The sequence below is a fragment of the Populus trichocarpa genome, chromosome 13, assembly GCF_000002775.5.
Source record: "Populus trichocarpa isolate Nisqually-1 chromosome 13, P.trichocarpa_v4.1, whole genome shotgun sequence".
Classification (NCBI taxonomy): Eukaryota; Viridiplantae; Streptophyta; class Magnoliopsida; order Malpighiales; family Salicaceae; genus Populus; species Populus trichocarpa.
This window is the reverse complement of record NC_037297.2, coordinates 15,254,084-15,271,060: the sequence shown is the minus strand read 5'-3', so window position 1 is coordinate 15,271,060 and position 16,977 is coordinate 15,254,084. Positions and strand designations below refer to the sequence as shown.

The following is a 16,977-nucleotide window of genomic DNA, read 5'->3' as shown; positions in this document are numbered from 1 at the left end:
TTGCAGGTGGCCCATGCTGTGATCCTTGGACGCTCTACATCGATGCTAAAATCCTCAAAAGCACAGAACCAGCAACGTGATTGAAACAAGTGCTCACCACCAAATTAAAGCTTCTCTCCGAGCTCTTCTTCCGGTCTCCTCAACCCTTCAATTAATTCCCTTAGTCCTTGCTCTTCCTCCTCTCCTTTCAACTTCCATAGCCTTTTCCCATATATCTTCCCGCCTTTAACTAAGGTAACAAGACATAATTGTAGGAGGCAAGTGATCTACTTAAATTTAACGGGTTTAAAAAACTTCTCGGACACTAAAAAACTCATGAACCATGTAATATATCTAGGCCTAATAATTTATGGGTTCAACCCGGAGGAAGAGCATAATCATATATATATATATATATATATATATTATATATTTTTAAATATGTTTATATTATTTCTTCCTGCTGCATGTATTCTTTATTTTTCAATAATTGTAAATACCATTATTCTTTGCAGACCTCATGAAGTAACACAGCATGCCACCATCTTTGACCAGGACAAGAGATTGAATGAATGGATTTTTTTTTCCCTTGAAAAAAACAGGAAATAGGCCCGAAGCCAAGTCAACGCATGGCCCAACAGTACCATATTTGCTATAAACATACGACAAACCCCCACAAGTGGGAACTGGGAAGCATCGAACACCAGAGGTGCTAGCCATATATATTCATGATTCATTCACCTAACTCGAGCCCGCAAAATTAAAGAAAATTGCTTTCATAATTTTTTTCCCTATTGTAATTTCGTAATCTTTAAAGAGATGCAAGGATCGCTCGTAAATATTCAGAGTATAAAAAATTATTTAGTATTATTATTAAACTTAACAGAACGTTTTAATTTTTTTAATTTAATTTTTTTTATAATTCAAATTTAAAATTAAATTATTTTGAAATTAACTTAACATAACCTAGCTGATTTACTCGATTCTTTAAATACTTTCAAAAAAATAATTTATAGATTTTCTTACTATGATTTTTATAAATTAGTTTAAGTTGTTTTATATAGTTGAACATGGATAAAAATTATAAATATGAATGGTTAAAAACAATTTATTATTTGTATAGAATATTTGTTATAAAATTAGCTTAGAATTAAAATTTTTAACTTTTGACTTATTAATGCTAACTACTTATACAAACTTCTTTTGTCAAAAAAATTGCTTTCAATCATTTTTATAAAACATACTTTTAACGTACGTAACTTATTTTTATCATATATTATTAATGAAAAGTAACTTTTAAATTATAATTATAATTAAAAATTATATTTCATAATTCATGACAAACATACCTTTTTTTTTTTTTTTAGTTTAACGTGGGTGTCCGGGCCAGCTTGTACGCACCTCGACTAATCCCACGAGTCCTGAAGTTAACGACCATATAAATCTCCAGTGATCATCACAGAACTCAAACCTAAAACTACAAAAAAAAAAAAAAAAAACAAACCTTTTATTTTCATTTTCAAGCTCTTACCTTTTAGTTTCATGTAACAGACAAACTGGCTTGAATATACTAAAAACTAATCATTTGTCGTCCTCAACGACTAGTCATCTACGAACGGATGCTCAAATAGTCCTATTTAATTTAATTATAAGTTGGCGCCTTTTAGAAAAACAGAACCAAACAGTTTCTTTCCGCTCTCTCAGCATTTAGCACTCAAAAATAATCAAGCAGCACTCACTCCATCAATGAATGAGCGTCCTCTCTTCTTCTTCTTCTTCTTCTTCTTCGTATTCTTCTTCGTCTAGGTTTCGTCAATTCGCTTTAGATTCATCTGATTGGATCATTTTGCTCCGTATGAAATTTGAGTTTATTATCTGATTTTAGTTAGAGAGCCTTTTGCTTGCAATCTTACTATTTCTGATAATAATATTAAGCGTGCAAATGTTGCAATGGATGGGAGGATCAAGAAGGAAAGTCACTACTGTACGCCCCCCCCCCCCCCCCCCTAGCTTCACTGAATTTCTCTTCGGGACTCTTAATTGCAAGTTTTGTATGGATTCATCGGTATTGAATTTGCACTCTATATTCTAACCCAAGTGAATAAATCTTCTGTCTTTTTTGCATCATTTCATGTCATCTCTCGCGAAAATTTTTAAGTCAAGGAGATCTACTCAGAAGAGGTATGGATTGGAAACCTTTTTATTTTAAAATTTCTATTTTTTTGTGATTTTAGGGTTAATATCAATGCCTAATATTTTGGAGAATTGCATTACTTAGGCATTAGTGTATAATGTGTATGTACCTTTATGTGATTTGCTTAGGCAAAAGCAGTATTTTGAACAAAGGAGAAGGAAACAGCATCAGCAGGCAGCTGGGTTAGACAGCTTTGAAGAAGGGGTTAACATTCGAGGGGAGAATTGCAGAGAACATCATCGATCATTGGATGTTCTTAGTTTGCAGAACTGGTCAACAATTGCTAAAGACTGCACGTCTACTTGCCACCCTGGTAGCCCTTCTGAAATCCGTGACATTTTCCCGTCTTTTTCTAATTTTGTTAACTTTCTCTTTCTGCTATTTTCTTCATGTCCCACTTAAGGAAGGGAAGATGCAAAGGTCAATGCTTCAACAGTCAACTCCCATATCTTCAAGGATCCACCAATAATTCGAGCCAACCCTATCGGTCCTCTGCAGTCTCCTGAAATCATGGAAACAAGTATTTTTCCTAATTTGTGTGCACTGCTACGTGATCTCATGCCTTGTTTTCTAATTTTTCTGGACTTTGTAAAGTGCTAAATGATGTTTAGTGATTGCTGTTATTATTGTGAAAGGAACTCTATCAGGCTACCAACCGGAGACTGTATCACCGAAGAAGTGAGTAAGGGTGTGATGAGAGTGCATGCACATGGTTTTGATTTTATGAAACACTCTTCTACTTGCTCAGTTATACTCAACAAAGCCATACAACTTTACACTGACACAAATTAGTTAACTTCTATCATCATGTTGCACTTCATCCAGTAAGGTTCCAAAGTGGACATAGACACATCTAGCATCATCTGTTGGTCCAGTCCTAGTGTTGAATTGGTTTTCATTTTATTACAGGGTTCTGTTTAGCTCTTCAAATAATCGCAGCAAAGCTTTCAGTGGAACCAGCAGCAAAAACAAAATGGATCCTTGCAAGATGACAACTCAGCAATGTAAATAGCAAATATTCATCGGGCAATAGTTTTTCTTTGTATACAGCTCTCATTGTAGTTGCTTCTGGAAATTTATTCGTGGATTGTTTCTAGGGATCGTCAGTTAAGGTCTTCTGCTGTTAAGCAGCTTTTTGTATGCTTTGGAAATTTTCGTAACTCTTTTTCTTTCATCCCTGATTTGTTTTCCAGCATCATCTGTTTTTGATTTGCTTGCTGATGATGAACCAAATGGAAAGTCAGATGGAAGTCCAGCACGTGAAGCTCATGTTGCATTTTCAGTTGAAGGTATGGTCTTGTTGATTTGGAATTTGAAGGCAAGATTAGTACTTCACTTGTTGCACTTTCAATTGAATTCACTTAAATTTTTGGTCAACTGGATCTTGGGGCATATAATGTACGATACAAAACAAAGCATCTTCTCCAATAGTGTCTCCAGAAGTTTATGGTTTTTGCTTTAATTTCTCTTCTAAAGCTGAAGGCATCACCACTTCAGCGATAAGCAGGAAACTGGAAAATCTTTCAAGATAAAAGATAACCAAGAAATATGCGAGGAATAACAGAAAGTCATTCAAAAGACCTATTAGTCCTTCACATATCACCCTTATAAATGCAATCTCCGTCATTTTCTTACCTTTATTTATCACGAAGAGTGTGCAGGGTTCACGTGCTACACCTCTGCATACACTCTCTTACAGCTATCTCTACATATATCTCCAAATTTTCTGTCCCTTTTAGTTCCATTTTCCCTGAAACTTGACTGGGTGCTAAAAAAATAGTTCTGGATGTTCTTAGGGGAGAATCTTTTTCTGAAAATAATTTCAAAGGTTGTTATCAATTTCTGTTTAGGTACAATGTTTCCCTATTGTATATAGTTTAGGTATTAGGCATGCATATCTAAATACCTAAGTTCTTAGTATTACTTCCTGTTTAACAATTTCTACAATTTGCTATGGAAGCTGGCTTAACAGAGTTCTGTAACCTATGAGTAAATATATATCATTCTTCCACACTTGTCATTGTTGTTCTGTCATCCACAAAACTATTTTGATGCCTGCATTTGCATGTCAGGTTTGGGCAAAGTGGGAGCAGAAACACCCCCCTACTCACCGCGACAACCTGACAGGTACTTGAACCCATTTAGGCTTGTGCCTGTATTTTTCACTCCCAGTGGAATTTGCGTCTATTTTTCTGAAGAAAGCTATGAGAAATTAATTTTAAAAACTGCAGCCATCTTGATCTTGCAGGACCCTTCTGTATTTATAATTGTAATTGAAACCAGTAGGAAATCTTTTCAGGGGATATTATTAACATGCGAGTATTATGCCACTTTATTGGATGATGCTATAAAGGAAGTTGAAATAATACATATATCATAAAATATTCCCATATAATTTGTGTTGACTGCTGACATATTAAAATTGTGCCCAATATAGTTGATCTGATTTTTTTTTTGTTCAAGGTGGAAAGTTCAGTAGAGTGTATCATGTCCGTGCATGACAAATGTATAGAAATTTTTGTGTTTCTCTTTTGCGTGTTATTTCTTTCACTTAGTTTTAATCTCTATGGTATAGAGCTGCAATTATATCTTGCTTATCAAGTTGAAGAAACTCTACATGGAGAATAAGCTATGAATTTGAACACCATTTAAGTTAATTTTCATGTGACTATAGATATGTTTCCTATGGCTGCCCCTCACCATTGAAGGCTGCAAGGCAAATAAGCTCATCAAAGAACCTTGATTATGTTCTGAATGACCTTGAAGTTGAAGTGGTAAGTGCTTTACTGAGTACACCTCCATAAAGTATGACATCAAATTTCTTCCTTGGTTATATCTCATATGATTTCTCCCCTTTAATTTTCTGTTTCATTTTAGTAAATAACTCCTGTCTTTCCTTCAGAAACTTATGCATGCCCTTTAAACTGTATGAAAGATTCTACTTCATTTGCTGTTTACCTTCTGCATGTTTTATGTCAACTAGTTTTTTTAAACACGCTTTGTATGTGGCCATGCATGGTGATTTTATTCTCTCCATCTCTTTTTGAATATTAGAATGTAGTTTTGGATATACCATATATCATATAAATTTTTAAAAACCTAAGTTGTTTTTGGATGATAAAGCCAATATCATGCATGTAACAAATTGAACTAACTAAATCATTTTTCATGCATGATAAATTCTAACAGGATTTATCTCCTATGAATTTTAATTTATATATCTTTCTAAATCATACTTTTCGTATTTCTAAAGACTAATATAGCTAATTTTTTCCTTCTTGATTTTTTTTTGTTGAGCAGTTTTTTTATTGATAAATCATCATTGTCTTCTATCTCTATTGCTCCACTTATGTTGCTCGTGAAATTAAATCAATTCAAGTGAAAATTTAATGCAATGTTATAATCTAAATAATTAATGGAAATTTGCTCACTTATCTTTCTATCACTTATTAGCTAATATTGAATGGATTCATTTCAAAGATAGTTCAAGTCAGGAATTAATAAGATTTTCCTTACTATATATTATGAAAAATAGTTTTGTAAAATGAAATTGTGGCAATTTATACTTGCTAAACAACTAAAATCAACTTAATGTTTTTACATCAATTTTATTTTATTTTTTTATGTTCTTCTATCATTTTTAATGTGAATGAACTATTCTCTAACTTCACACTTCTCAAATTTGCATTATGAAAAAACCTTTTCAACATTTTCATTTTCATAATGATATCCTTATATTTCTAATTTTCATTTATAAAAAGTTTATTACAAAAAATAAAAAGATTTTTGGAACTTTATGTTAGAGAAACCAAAAATCTATAAGAAAAATAGTTCAAGTATACTTTCTCATTATATAAACTAAATATGTAAAGTATCTTTTTATACCCATTATAATTTATATTTGCAACATTAGTATAACAGTCATTGCATGAAACCTAAAAAAACTCTGTAAGAATAATTGATTCTACAATATCAATATCATTGAGAGAGATTTGCAATTGATTAGTGTGATTTGCCATATGCAGGATGCAATAATGCAACATGTTGACATGCCACTAAGAGGCCATCCTTCGGAATTTTCAATGGAGATTGAGGATTCGTTTTGCAAGCTAAATAATAATTTATCTACCATCGCAGAAAGTGTACAACTTGATGGCCATGGTAGAATGAGGAACTCATTTGGTGAAACTGAGAATAACGATGATACATGGGGTGGTAATTTTTGGTTTGCTTTTTCATTCATGCAATTAATATTTTTATCTCATTCATGGATTATGCCTTTTATGCTTGTTTTTCATGAACCAATTTGCAATATCCTGCAGTTCAGAAATTTGTAATATCCAAGTTCAAAAACCCTTCCTGTAGTCTTATTAAATTTTTAAACGGTGGTTTCTTAGTGTTTTACATGCATCTAGGTTTTGTTATTGCCACTGGATGAAAATATTGCACTTGCTGAAGGACAATCAAAACCGACTGTATGTGATTAAACAAACCTTACCTAGTTCTGGAGAGACATTTAAGGCATTTCACTTGGCTCTAGGTTTGTGTCTCAATGATTACACTTTTAAGAAAGGAAAAGGAAAAAAAAAAGAGAAGAAAAAAATTACTTTTGAGATATAAAATTCTCAATTAACTTCTGAATCATGGACATCATTATTATTTTTTCCTTCAATATCATGTTGGATATGGACTTCTGGGGTGTTTTGAGTTCTGTTCTTATGGCTTTCATGTTTAATGCTGATTTCTGGGGTGAAACTGAGGTTGGGGATATGGTCAGCTTTTGTTTATTTACATCTCCAGAGTGATTTTAATCAGCTGTTCTTATAGTTGATTTTTAGTCCTTCCTGTGGTTCTCCAAGGATCCCAGTGTGGAATAATTATTTACCTTTTTACTTTCCAGCAAGGTGTAGGTCATGGGATGCCAATTTTCTTGATAAGAGGGGATTTGATATTTCTTGGAATAGCTGGCCATATTCTATGGATGGTAATTCTGCTGAATTTCTGAAATACGGAAATGATAGATTGCCAGATGATGCTTTCGAAGGTTGTCATCTGCTGAAGAAAAGGTGTTTAATCAACACCTGACCTTTCTCCACCTGTTTTGACAAACTATAATGCATGCTTCTTGATCATATGGTATTATATTTATATTTTTGCAGGGATTCTATAATTGCCAAGGAAGCATTCAATGTCTTAGGTGCTTTCTCTTTCAGCTACTTGGATTTCGTATCATGCCTCTGTTCATACTGCTATTTTTTAAAAAAATACATGAAAATGAAACAATTTTTTTCATTTTTTTCTAGAATCATAATCATGAAATATATAATAATTGTGTGGTTTATTTTTCTGCCATGGTATGTACCTTTTAAAAATTCTAATTTGTTTTTTTGGCTGAATCCCTCTCATTTCTTGCTTATGGTCTTGGGAATGAGTGTGAACTTAAATATTTAGTAGCTGATGAAATTTCTTACAGAGGAGCAGTTTCTCATTTGGATAGTGTCCTCCATTCTTTTTGTTTGTCTTTTTTTCTTAATAATAGATTATTTATCATTTTATATAATAGATTATTAACTGGCTGTTTAGTAGATCTTTTCTTGGTCCCATGGTTTTGGTTGCTTGTTGTGTTAAAGGTCTTATGAGTTAGATTCCAATTGGACTGGGATTCTTCCTATAAGATCTACCATTGTGGCATCATATGCTCAAATGACTTTTACCTCCTGTTTGATTGTTGTTGTCATGATCACCAATTTAATGATGATGATGAAAGGATGTTGTTTTTGTCCTTCCGCTAGTATTAGATTGCATATCTGGTATAGAAGATTGAGAGATTCATGAGAAAAGGGCCCCCTTTCCTCTCCACTGACTGTTCTCTGTTCTTTTAATCAGATTCACCCTCTCTGAAGCATCGAACACCTGAAACTGGTTTTGATTTCATGATTTCTGAAAGGGCGGCAAGGTAAGTCAAGTTTTATGTGAAATTATCTCAGTAACTTGAGCATATATACACCACAGTTTTTCCTTCGCATGATGACAGGAAGCCTTCACTGCGAACGAATTTTGGTTTTGGAGATACAACCATCCAACCTGATTGGTCTTGCTTTATCACAGAAGATGCTAGAGACAACCAGAGCTTGTTGAGGTAATTGTTAGTAGTTCTCCACACCTGCCCCCTTACTTAATTCATTTTCTAATTCAACTGATGTTTCATTACCTTCGTAAATATTTGGCAGTGAAGAGTCGAGCTCGTCCACTGCAGGTTGTGTATTTTTATTGGGTATGAGGGTTTTATGATTCAGCTTGTTCTAAAGCTCATATTTAAATAAAGTGACTTTTTCCAGAGGCAGTGAGGGACAAGGTGACAGATATTTCGCCATCAAACTCTAGAGCAAGACGCAGCCAAAGGCATCAAAATGCTTCTGGTTTCCCTGAAAACAATTGCAGAACTAAAAGCATTTTTCTCAAGGGAAGACAATTCAAAAATAGGGAAGAAATTCAGAAAGGAAATAATGTATTTGGATCAGGAAAATCCACACAGACCCCAATGCTATCAGAGTCAAGCAACTTAGATTGTCCTTTCCAGGAGAAAATAGGGTCACGTAGGAGTTGGATGTTTAAAGAAGGATATGGGTCAGCAGATATGAATATGGGTTTCAGTTCACCATGCCAAACCTCAGAAACAAAGCATCCTTTGTCAGGCTCCAAGCCTTGGACTGAAGATACTTTTGATGCCTTTGTCCTTGAACCACAAATTGATGCCAAATTCTCTTTTGACACCTCCAAACATGGTGGCTCTGTTAAACATTCACCATCTGACAGTTTTATCTCTGAAAAGTCCGCCTTCTGCCAAAAATCTAGTAGTATGCACGCTCATGATTCCCCTATGTTCTCGAAGGTTGAGTTTGGGGCAACCAGGGCAGATTTTACTCGGGATCCTCCAGATTTTGAGTTCAAAGGCAACCCTCCAGATTTTTCATCAGAAGATGCTGCTTCTCATGGAGAGAAGTTGGTTTTGGAGTTATCAGCAAAGGAAAGTGTAAGCAAAGAAAAGAAAAATAGATCAAAATTTCAGCAAACCAATTATGAAAAAGTCGAGACATGGAACGGCCATGTTGGAAACAACATGAAGCCAATGGATGCATTAGAATCTGTGGATAATGGTCCTGACCGCAAGGATGCAAAAGATGAACCTTTGGAGACATCATCATCTGTGAAGATCCCTAACAAATCTGAAAGCAGTGTTGATAAAAAAGAGTACGTTTGTTGAACTATGTGCCATACCCTCTTTCTCGTGCTTTATATTTAAACTTGTAAAGTGTGGTTTCTAAAGCGGTCCATTATGTTGTCAGATATCACCATGATGCTGAAGTTTCTCCTCCATGCCCAAAGGGGAATAAAGGTATCAAGATTTTGCCTTCAGTCTTGAATAGCCAAGTCTCAAGTCTTTTGAATTGATTAATGGCCCTTCCTTGCCATTTCTTTCTTTCTTTCTTTCTTTCTTACACTTATTTTTTGTACTAATATGCTTGTTTTGGATTGAGGCTTGGATTTTATTGTTGTTGAACCAATAAGCTTGACTCATCTTAATACAAAAGCAGAAAATGAAGGGCCTGAAGACAGAAAAATAAGCAGAGATGGTAATCGTCTTGATTCATCTCCCCCAGTGATGATGCTAAAAAGCTACGTTCTCCAGCTTCTTTGTGTGCAGAAGGCACCAAGGGAGGCTTCTGTACAGTCACCTTAAGGAAGGTATATTCTTCCTTGCAATTGGTATAGAGATTCTTTTGAGACTGAGGGAAAGAAAAACACAATGCAATCCCTCCTATTCACTTGTGTGCATTTAATGGCCTCAGGTCCCTTCATTCGCGCCTGTAACTGAGTACAGAATCAAACATGTCTGGTGATGCACAGTTTAGTTTTTCTTTTTCTGTAGACTTTCATCTGTTCACTTGCTTCTGGGTTAATATTAAGCACTCATAAACTTGGAACTTCAATTTTAACAAATTCCATGTTCAAAATAAGAAATTATCTACAAATGCAGATTAAGCAGAAACAAAAGGCAAACAACTCCTTATATATAGATAACTACTTTAGATGTTAACAAAAGGGATGAAACAGTCTAGTGTATAACACACTTCTATTGATTGCAGTAGTCCTAGAATTACTCCCCAAAATCAAATTTTTTTCTTTCATGTCTCTCCTTTTGACATCTTTTCTGCATGTTCATCTTCCCCTGCAAAGCCTCCTTGTGATGGATTGTTCTGCTTTTTTATATGGCACTCAGTTTTGTCACGCCTGATAGCTGAAGAGGCTTTAGCAAGAACTCTTGAGCTCCTTCCTCCATGCACCTGTTTAGGTGGAAAATATTTGATAAATCAATGATTTCTTTCTTTCATTTTTTTTTAAAAGACAAAATTAAACCAGAGAAGAAACAAATTGAAACTGCAAGGCAGGCAATTACTGTTTAATTCGAGTAGGGATGTTCTCAGATGACACTACAACTACTGGTATCTCCTTTCATGGTAGGTGATTCCTGTTAGCGAGAATAGATTAGAAATTACAGTGGAGGCTACATCATTGAAGACGAGTACTAATATTTACCTTAATTCTTTTCAATAACTCATACCCTGTCATTCCTCGCATGCAATAGTCTGTGATGATCAGGTTCACCTTCAAGTCCTGCACCAAAAAAAAACGAGTTAGAAATGATAGAGTTAAATTCATGAAAGCTAGAATCAGTCCTTCATTGCATGACTACTTTGCTTACACCGTGATTGGTGTGATGTCCATCAGCTAACCCCAAATATTCAATTGCTTTCTTTTTATTTTCTGCTGTGGTCACTGTATAAATTTAGTGATATTTTTATTTGAAAATATATTAAAATAATATATTTTTTTATTTTTTTAAATTCACATTTGTATGTCAAAACAATTCAAAAACATAAAAAAAATAATTAAAAAAAAAACTCAAATTTTGAAACCAGCTACGGAACAAACACAGCCCTAGTCCCTTGCTGCCTACCTCTCTAGCGTCCAAACAAATCGAGAAGAAACGACAACAAATCAAATTGTTGTTTTCCTTTTCAATTTCCTCAAAATGAAAAAAATCAAAACAGAAGATGTGGGGTCTAGTCTTTTACCATCGTCCACTTTGGAAATGAGTCCTGCATTTGTGACCCTGTTAAGTACTTCCATGGTGACATGACCACCTTCTGAAGTGGAAATCATGTTCTCCATTAGACTAGCTAGTCCTTGCAGCAGTCCATTAGACTAGCTAGTCCTTGCAGCAGTGAAAGCCTAGCCAGCGTGATCAATTTTTCGAGTCTTTTCTGTTCCCTTTTGCAAATGATGCCATTTACTCTGCTTAGACATCAGATTATGAAAGAGAAAGTACCGTTTTATCAGAATCAGCTGTCTTTGCTCCTACAAAACCATGGGTAGAAACTAGGAAACTTATAACAAGGTTCACCAAAACCCCATGGACAAACTAAAATATAAAAGAGACAAAATATGTTATAGAATGTTCTTTGGTAACAAATTATACCAACAGATAAAGAACAAAGTTACTAAAAAAAGAAATGCTAATAAGTGAAAAGATAGAGAAAAGAGATTATATAGACACATCCACAAGGAATTACATCATTTTCATACCATACCATACCTTTATATTCAGAGTTGATGAGTAACCTTTCAATAGCTTTCCGATCTATCAAGCCATCATCAACAGCTTCAACAGCTAAAACATGTAGTTTCTCATCAAAATCAAACCCCATTGATGGTGATGATGAAGAAGAGCCGGCCATATCTACCTTCAAAGCACAAACACGGTAATGAGTAACCACCTCAACAAAACAGAAAAAGAAGAGTAAAGTTTGATGTCCTGATGTTGACGTCTTGTATACTGATTAAGACATGAAAAGCTTCATAGTTCCGCGACTGCATTTCCATTACCTGGTTCAACCATAGTTCCTAGAATTGATGTTGAGCATTCAGTAGTGTAAGTGTCATTTTAGATGATAATCTTCATCTAAGTGCATGCTCATAAAATTCTGCAGAGTGGATGGCCATTAGTGTCTTGAAGGAACTCCAGTGACATGCTTAATTACCGACCAGTCGATCCGCCTCTTCATTGGGTGTCTTATCCATCCGGTCAAACTGATTTATCCACTTTGCTTTATGGACATCCATGCTTAAAGAAACAAACCTTTTGGCAGCCAAGAAATCAGTTTCTTGGTCAACTGAAAATTCTTTGAGCATAAGGGCAGGCAATTCTCTCTGGATTGCATTTTGAATCCTCGTTCTACCATGCGTCGATGCTGGCAGCAAAAAGGAAACAAAGGATGCTTTATGGTATACAAGCAAATATATACTCTAACAAACAACCAGACAAGTTTAAATGAGCAATGCACCTTCAAGACGCCATGTGATGTCGTGGCGAAGACATTGCAACCATTGAGAAGCTGCAGTAGCATCTGGGAACCAAAAAAACTAAATCAATAAAAAATGTATGCTTTACACGTCACAGTTAGCGGAGATGGGAATTCTACTCAAAGCAACCTGAGACATTAAAAGTACATGCCCTCATTCTCAACAATTAGATGCTAATGTTTAACTTCAGTAAGGTAAATCTGAGACATTAAAAGGATGTCTTCTCCAGTTTTTCCGAGTAAGAAAATTTTGCTGCGCGTGGAATTTTGAGAAAAAGAAAATCTTTTGTACTTTATATACAGATATCACTGATGTTCATTATATACAAGCAGCTTTGAAAACTTAACTAGGCTAGGCTTTAACTTCAAAATTGAAACTAACCTTCTAGAGAAAGAGAAGAACCCCTTGCTGTGCTTGCTGACACCTCATCAAGAACAGAACTGCTTGCATTTTCAGATGCTGTAACTGAAGATAGGGATGACTTCAATTCATCTTTGTCATCTTCATTGTCTGCCCTTCTCACAGCTATCCCCAAATCACCAACCTCTTCATCATATTCTGTTTTCACACACAAATGGTCACTTCGGCCCTTTGAACATAGTCCCAGTTGGTCACTTCCTGATGAACTATTTGGGCATCCAATCACATCATTTTCCCCGGATCTCTTTTCCTGCTTACTTGGGATGTCAATATTTCCTATTGTATCTCTTCTAACAAAATCCCGAATCACTGAAAATACCTGTTTACGGCTTCGTATCCGATTTATGATCCCTGGATTGAACTCATTAAGCAACCCACATGGTGGAGAGATCCGAGAGCACATGCTAGTCGGTTCTACCTTTAAAACCTTCAATAATCCCTTTGGTCCACCAATCCTACGCATCTCACTGTGCTTTTTTGGCGTTGGCAGCATGCCAACGGAAGGTGTGGTCCCTGGATTAATTTTCTTGAGCAATCCAGAAGCAGACGCAGCAACCTTAGTCAACTCATCAACTCGCCGCACCTTTGCAATCTCCGGTTTTTCACTAAACCCAGCATTTCTATGTCTCTCTCGCTTCTTATTTGGCATCGGAGCAGGCTTTGGCTTTGGCATTGGCTTTGAGGCAGACAGAGACAATGGCGAAGGCGAGAGAAATCCATTTTGTTTCAATTCCAGCCAAACTCTCATAGCATCCTTTTCCTCAATCGAACCAGCAGCACAATGATCTGGGTTTCAACATTAAAACAAACAATTCAACCCTACAATCCATGAACATAATAACCCAAATCAGCATAAGTAAGTAAAACAAGTAAGAACCCTCCTTGAATTTTACCTGAACAACTGCGTGCCGGGCTCATTGCAGTCTTTAGCATCTTTCTTCTTCACCAACTGTAAAATCCAAAAGGGTCTGATTTCTCAGGATATAAAATTTGAATCCCATCAATAAAGCAGAATTCCATTATTTTCTCACGATTTCAACAACAAAAGACTAAGACATACATAAGAAGACAATCTTGAAGGGAAAAAACATGCATAAACACAAAATTCAAGAAATGAAACATCTTGGAAGAGAAAAAAAACATGGCTTATCTTCAAGACTAATTAGCAACAGATAATTTAACCAAGCCAAAGATTATCCAGATAGACTTACCTTTAAGAAAAATAAAAAAGCAACCCAAGATCTTGGAAGGGGTGAATTTTGAAGGGCTTTAGGGTTTAGCAGCAGAGACTGAGATTATATTTTTCAAATTCCAAACAAGGAATAAATAGAACCTTTTTGACATCCCCGCGAAATCTCTGTGTGTTTCCCGGCAAATATTTTAAACGCAAAATCTTAAAGGGCTTTTTATAGGCCCATAGTTGAAATTTGGGTCCATCTTTCTAAACCGTTAGGCCCATATAAGATCAGGTAGTTGGTGGGTCCTGCGTGTAATCTATTAAGATTACATGGTGATTTTCAGGTGTCTGATTTGTAAAAGTAAAACACAGTAGTTATTCAACCATTGTTGCCATACCTGGCGACGGGTTGGGGTTTCATCTACCAGGGAAGGATAATCTAATTTTAAACGATATTATTTTGAATGGGTTTTGATTAGGTTAGTTATTTTTATTTATTTATTCGGTTTTTAATTAAGTCACTTGATAAGCTAGTCCAAGTTTTAAAGTTTTGAATTAAACCATGTTTTTATTGTGAATAATTTCTTGCATGTGATTTTAGTGGTTTAATTGATAATTAATATATTTATCTCAACTAGAATTTTGCGAGGAGGGATGAATTTGATAGAAATATAGAACAAGAAAGGACTTAGAGTTTAGACCAACTACAAGTTTGGGGGCAAATATTGCAAGGATATATTGAAATAGCCCTAAAATGTAAGGGTCAAATTGAGCAATATCAAAACTTGGGGTGCCATGGCCCCCAGGCTAATAAGTTGTTTCTTTAAATTCATCATGTTAATTTCTCATGTGAATAACATTTAAGACTGGAGGCAATGCTGTGATAATTAAAGCACTGAAGAATATTAAATAAACAGCAAGATCAGATTTCTTCTTTCTCCACGTCTTTTAGTTTTGATGCAATCACATGTTAATGATTGGATCATAAATTTACTGATTGGATCATAAAAATATTAATGCAAGATCTATTGTTGGTAACCTAGCCGCTTATGAGTTTTCTTACTTCTGAAATAGAAGAAAATAGAACTGTGAATCCAATAAATTGCCATGAAATTAGAATGTGTGAAACATCATTTATATTAGGTGATGTTTTAATATATAATTTATATTATTTTTTAATATATTATTTAAGTGAGAATTTTTTGGACTTGAAATTTGTATATACTCATATTATTTTGTACTTAATTTTTATCAAATAAATAAGAATGATGAGATTCGAACTCATGATTACTTTGTCATCAAAGCTCTGATACCATGTTAAAGAGTCAATTCATCCCAAAAACTTAAACTATTAGGTGAGGTCCCATGATAAGATTTATATTATTTTTTAACATAACGATATAATGAAAATTAACATGGCAAATGATCCAAATATGTTTTTAATAAAAAACAACAATCCAATTAAGGTATTTTACAATTAATCTCCTTGTATTTTTTGTAGGGGTGATCATTTTCGGTTCGGTTCGGTTTTTACCTATAAAAAACAACCAAACCAGTTTTTTTTGAAAAAAAAACCGAAACCGAACCGAAACCGAGTCAAACCGACCGGTTTCGGTCCGGTCCGATTCTTGATTTAAAAAAACCGAGAAAACCTAACCTCATTTCCTGAGCCTTGTCACCATCAAACAAAACAAACTTAGGAAGATCTTGTTTGAGATTGAACTGGTCATGTTTGAGAAACGAAACAAACTTATGCCTCATTTCCTGAGCCTTGTCATTATCGAGATCAAGCAAATGAAAGTAGTGGTCTTCCTTTTCATTCTCGACAAGTTCAACAGTTCCTTTCCATCCACTCATTTTCAACTTCCCATAATAATTCTTAGCTGCAACAATCAAATAGTCTTCCTCAGCTACAAAGATCAACATCCTCTCGCACCCAAGCCTCGCAAGATCTTCTACACCCAGATTCATTCTAGGATCAAGAGGCGAGAGGGGGCTGCTTCTAAGTCTAAGGGAGGGAGAGGGAGAGAAAGAGGGAGAGGGAGAGGGAGAGGGAGAGGTGAGAGGGGGCTGTTGGTGGCTAGGGTTACTGGGGGGATAATTTTTTCTATTTATAGTATCTTTTTTTGAACCGGTTCCTGCATTACAAAACCGAAAACCGAACCGAACCAGGATTTTTTCTAACTATTCTAATCGGTTTAATCGGTTTTTTTCTCGGTTTGGTTTTTTTGGTTTTTTGCACACCTTTAATTTTTAGTGTTATATATCTGCATGCAATGCATGAAGGTATCATCCTCTATCCTCCAATTCTTCTTCGGGTCCTGGCTCAAAATCCTTGTCTTAAAGCATGGATAACAAAAATGTTAATGCATGCTAAATAACCCACGGCGCCGATCCCATCACCTGCACATGCAAACCCCAACCCCAGATGAAATTAATATACGACAAATAATATTATTCACTAGCAAATTAAATAATTAATGGCACGTAGTGTTTTTCATCAAGAAATTATTAAGAGTGCTGGGCTCTGAAACAACATCCTTGCAAGAGTACTTGCTCTAAATAATATTGTTTTAAGCTCATGATCCGTACATTAATCACAGCAAATTATCTCTTCCCTGTAACATGCATTTATTGCCACCGTCATTTGTAGTTGTTGGTGTAAAACTCAAGATTTATTATCAGCATACCGATGTGTTTACTTTTTATATTTTAGTGAAATGTTTTCAAAAGGATAGGGCAAAATTAAATTAAGTCGTTGAAAGAACAGATCAAGAGAAGT

At 35.1% G+C, this 16,977-nt stretch overlaps 3 protein-coding genes across 18 annotated transcripts; 1 reads left to right on the top strand and 2 right to left on the bottom strand.

Annotated features, from left to right (window-relative positions):
• Window positions 1-1,633: 1,633 nt before the first annotated feature.
• On the top strand, window positions 1,634-10,164 carry LOC18104691 (uncharacterized). Of its 8 annotated transcripts, XM_024583028.2 has the most exons (19): window positions 1,634-1,963; window positions 2,138-2,160; window positions 2,302-2,486; window positions 2,577-2,693; window positions 2,785-2,851; window positions 3,083-3,177; window positions 3,367-3,462; window positions 4,246-4,300; window positions 4,848-4,947; window positions 6,199-6,388; window positions 7,074-7,239; window positions 7,333-7,370; window positions 8,060-8,129; window positions 8,208-8,312; window positions 8,404-8,429; window positions 8,512-9,424; window positions 9,520-9,569; window positions 9,763-9,919; window positions 10,024-10,164. In XM_024583028.2, the coding sequence occupies exons 1-18, from the start codon at window positions 1,922-1,924 to the stop codon at window positions 9,912-9,914; spliced, it is 2,490 nt and encodes an 829-aa protein (XP_024438796.2). In that variant the 5' UTR covers window positions 1,634-1,921; the 3' UTR covers window positions 9,915-9,919; window positions 10,024-10,164. The 8 variants fall into 8 exon arrangements, with proteins under 8 accessions (XP_024438796.2, XP_024438798.2, XP_024438800.2 ...); XM_024583030.2 differs by having other exon boundaries at window positions 6,199-6,385; window positions 9,763-10,164; XM_024583032.2 differs by having other exon boundaries at window positions 8,518-9,424; window positions 9,763-10,164.
• A 61-nt stretch (window positions 10,165-10,225) lies between these two features.
• Window positions 10,226-14,342, bottom strand: LOC7464736 (uncharacterized). 9 transcript variants are annotated; one of them, XM_024583043.2, is made up of 11 exons: window positions 14,230-14,342; window positions 13,912-13,967; window positions 13,338-13,804; window positions 12,980-13,268; window positions 12,580-12,642; window positions 12,122-12,486; window positions 11,832-11,979; window positions 11,311-11,593; window positions 10,772-10,849; window positions 10,632-10,703; window positions 10,226-10,518 (listed from the first exon to the last, which is right to left on the bottom strand). In XM_024583043.2, exons 2-6 carry the CDS (start codon window positions 13,949-13,951, stop codon window positions 12,269-12,271), a joined length of 1,077 nt encoding a protein of 358 aa, XP_024438811.2. In that variant the 5' UTR covers window positions 13,952-13,967; window positions 14,230-14,342; the 3' UTR covers window positions 10,226-10,518; window positions 10,632-10,703; window positions 10,772-10,849; window positions 11,311-11,593; window positions 11,832-11,979; window positions 12,122-12,268. The 9 variants fall into 9 exon arrangements, with proteins under 9 accessions (XP_024438811.2, XP_024438803.2, XP_024438808.2 ...); XM_024583035.2 differs by having other exon boundaries at window positions 12,980-13,804; XM_024583040.2 differs by having other exon boundaries at window positions 10,797-10,849; window positions 12,980-13,804.
• On the bottom strand, window positions 10,360-11,973 carry LOC7465181 (two-component response regulator ARR17-like). The gene is made up of 4 exons (XM_052446251.1): window positions 11,827-11,973; window positions 11,565-11,657; window positions 10,772-10,849; window positions 10,360-10,518 (listed from the first exon to the last, which is right to left on the bottom strand). The coding sequence occupies exons 1-4, from the start codon at window positions 11,971-11,973 to the stop codon at window positions 10,360-10,362; spliced, it is 477 nt and encodes a 158-aa protein (XP_052302211.1).
• Window positions 14,343-16,977: the final 2,635 nt, after the last annotated feature.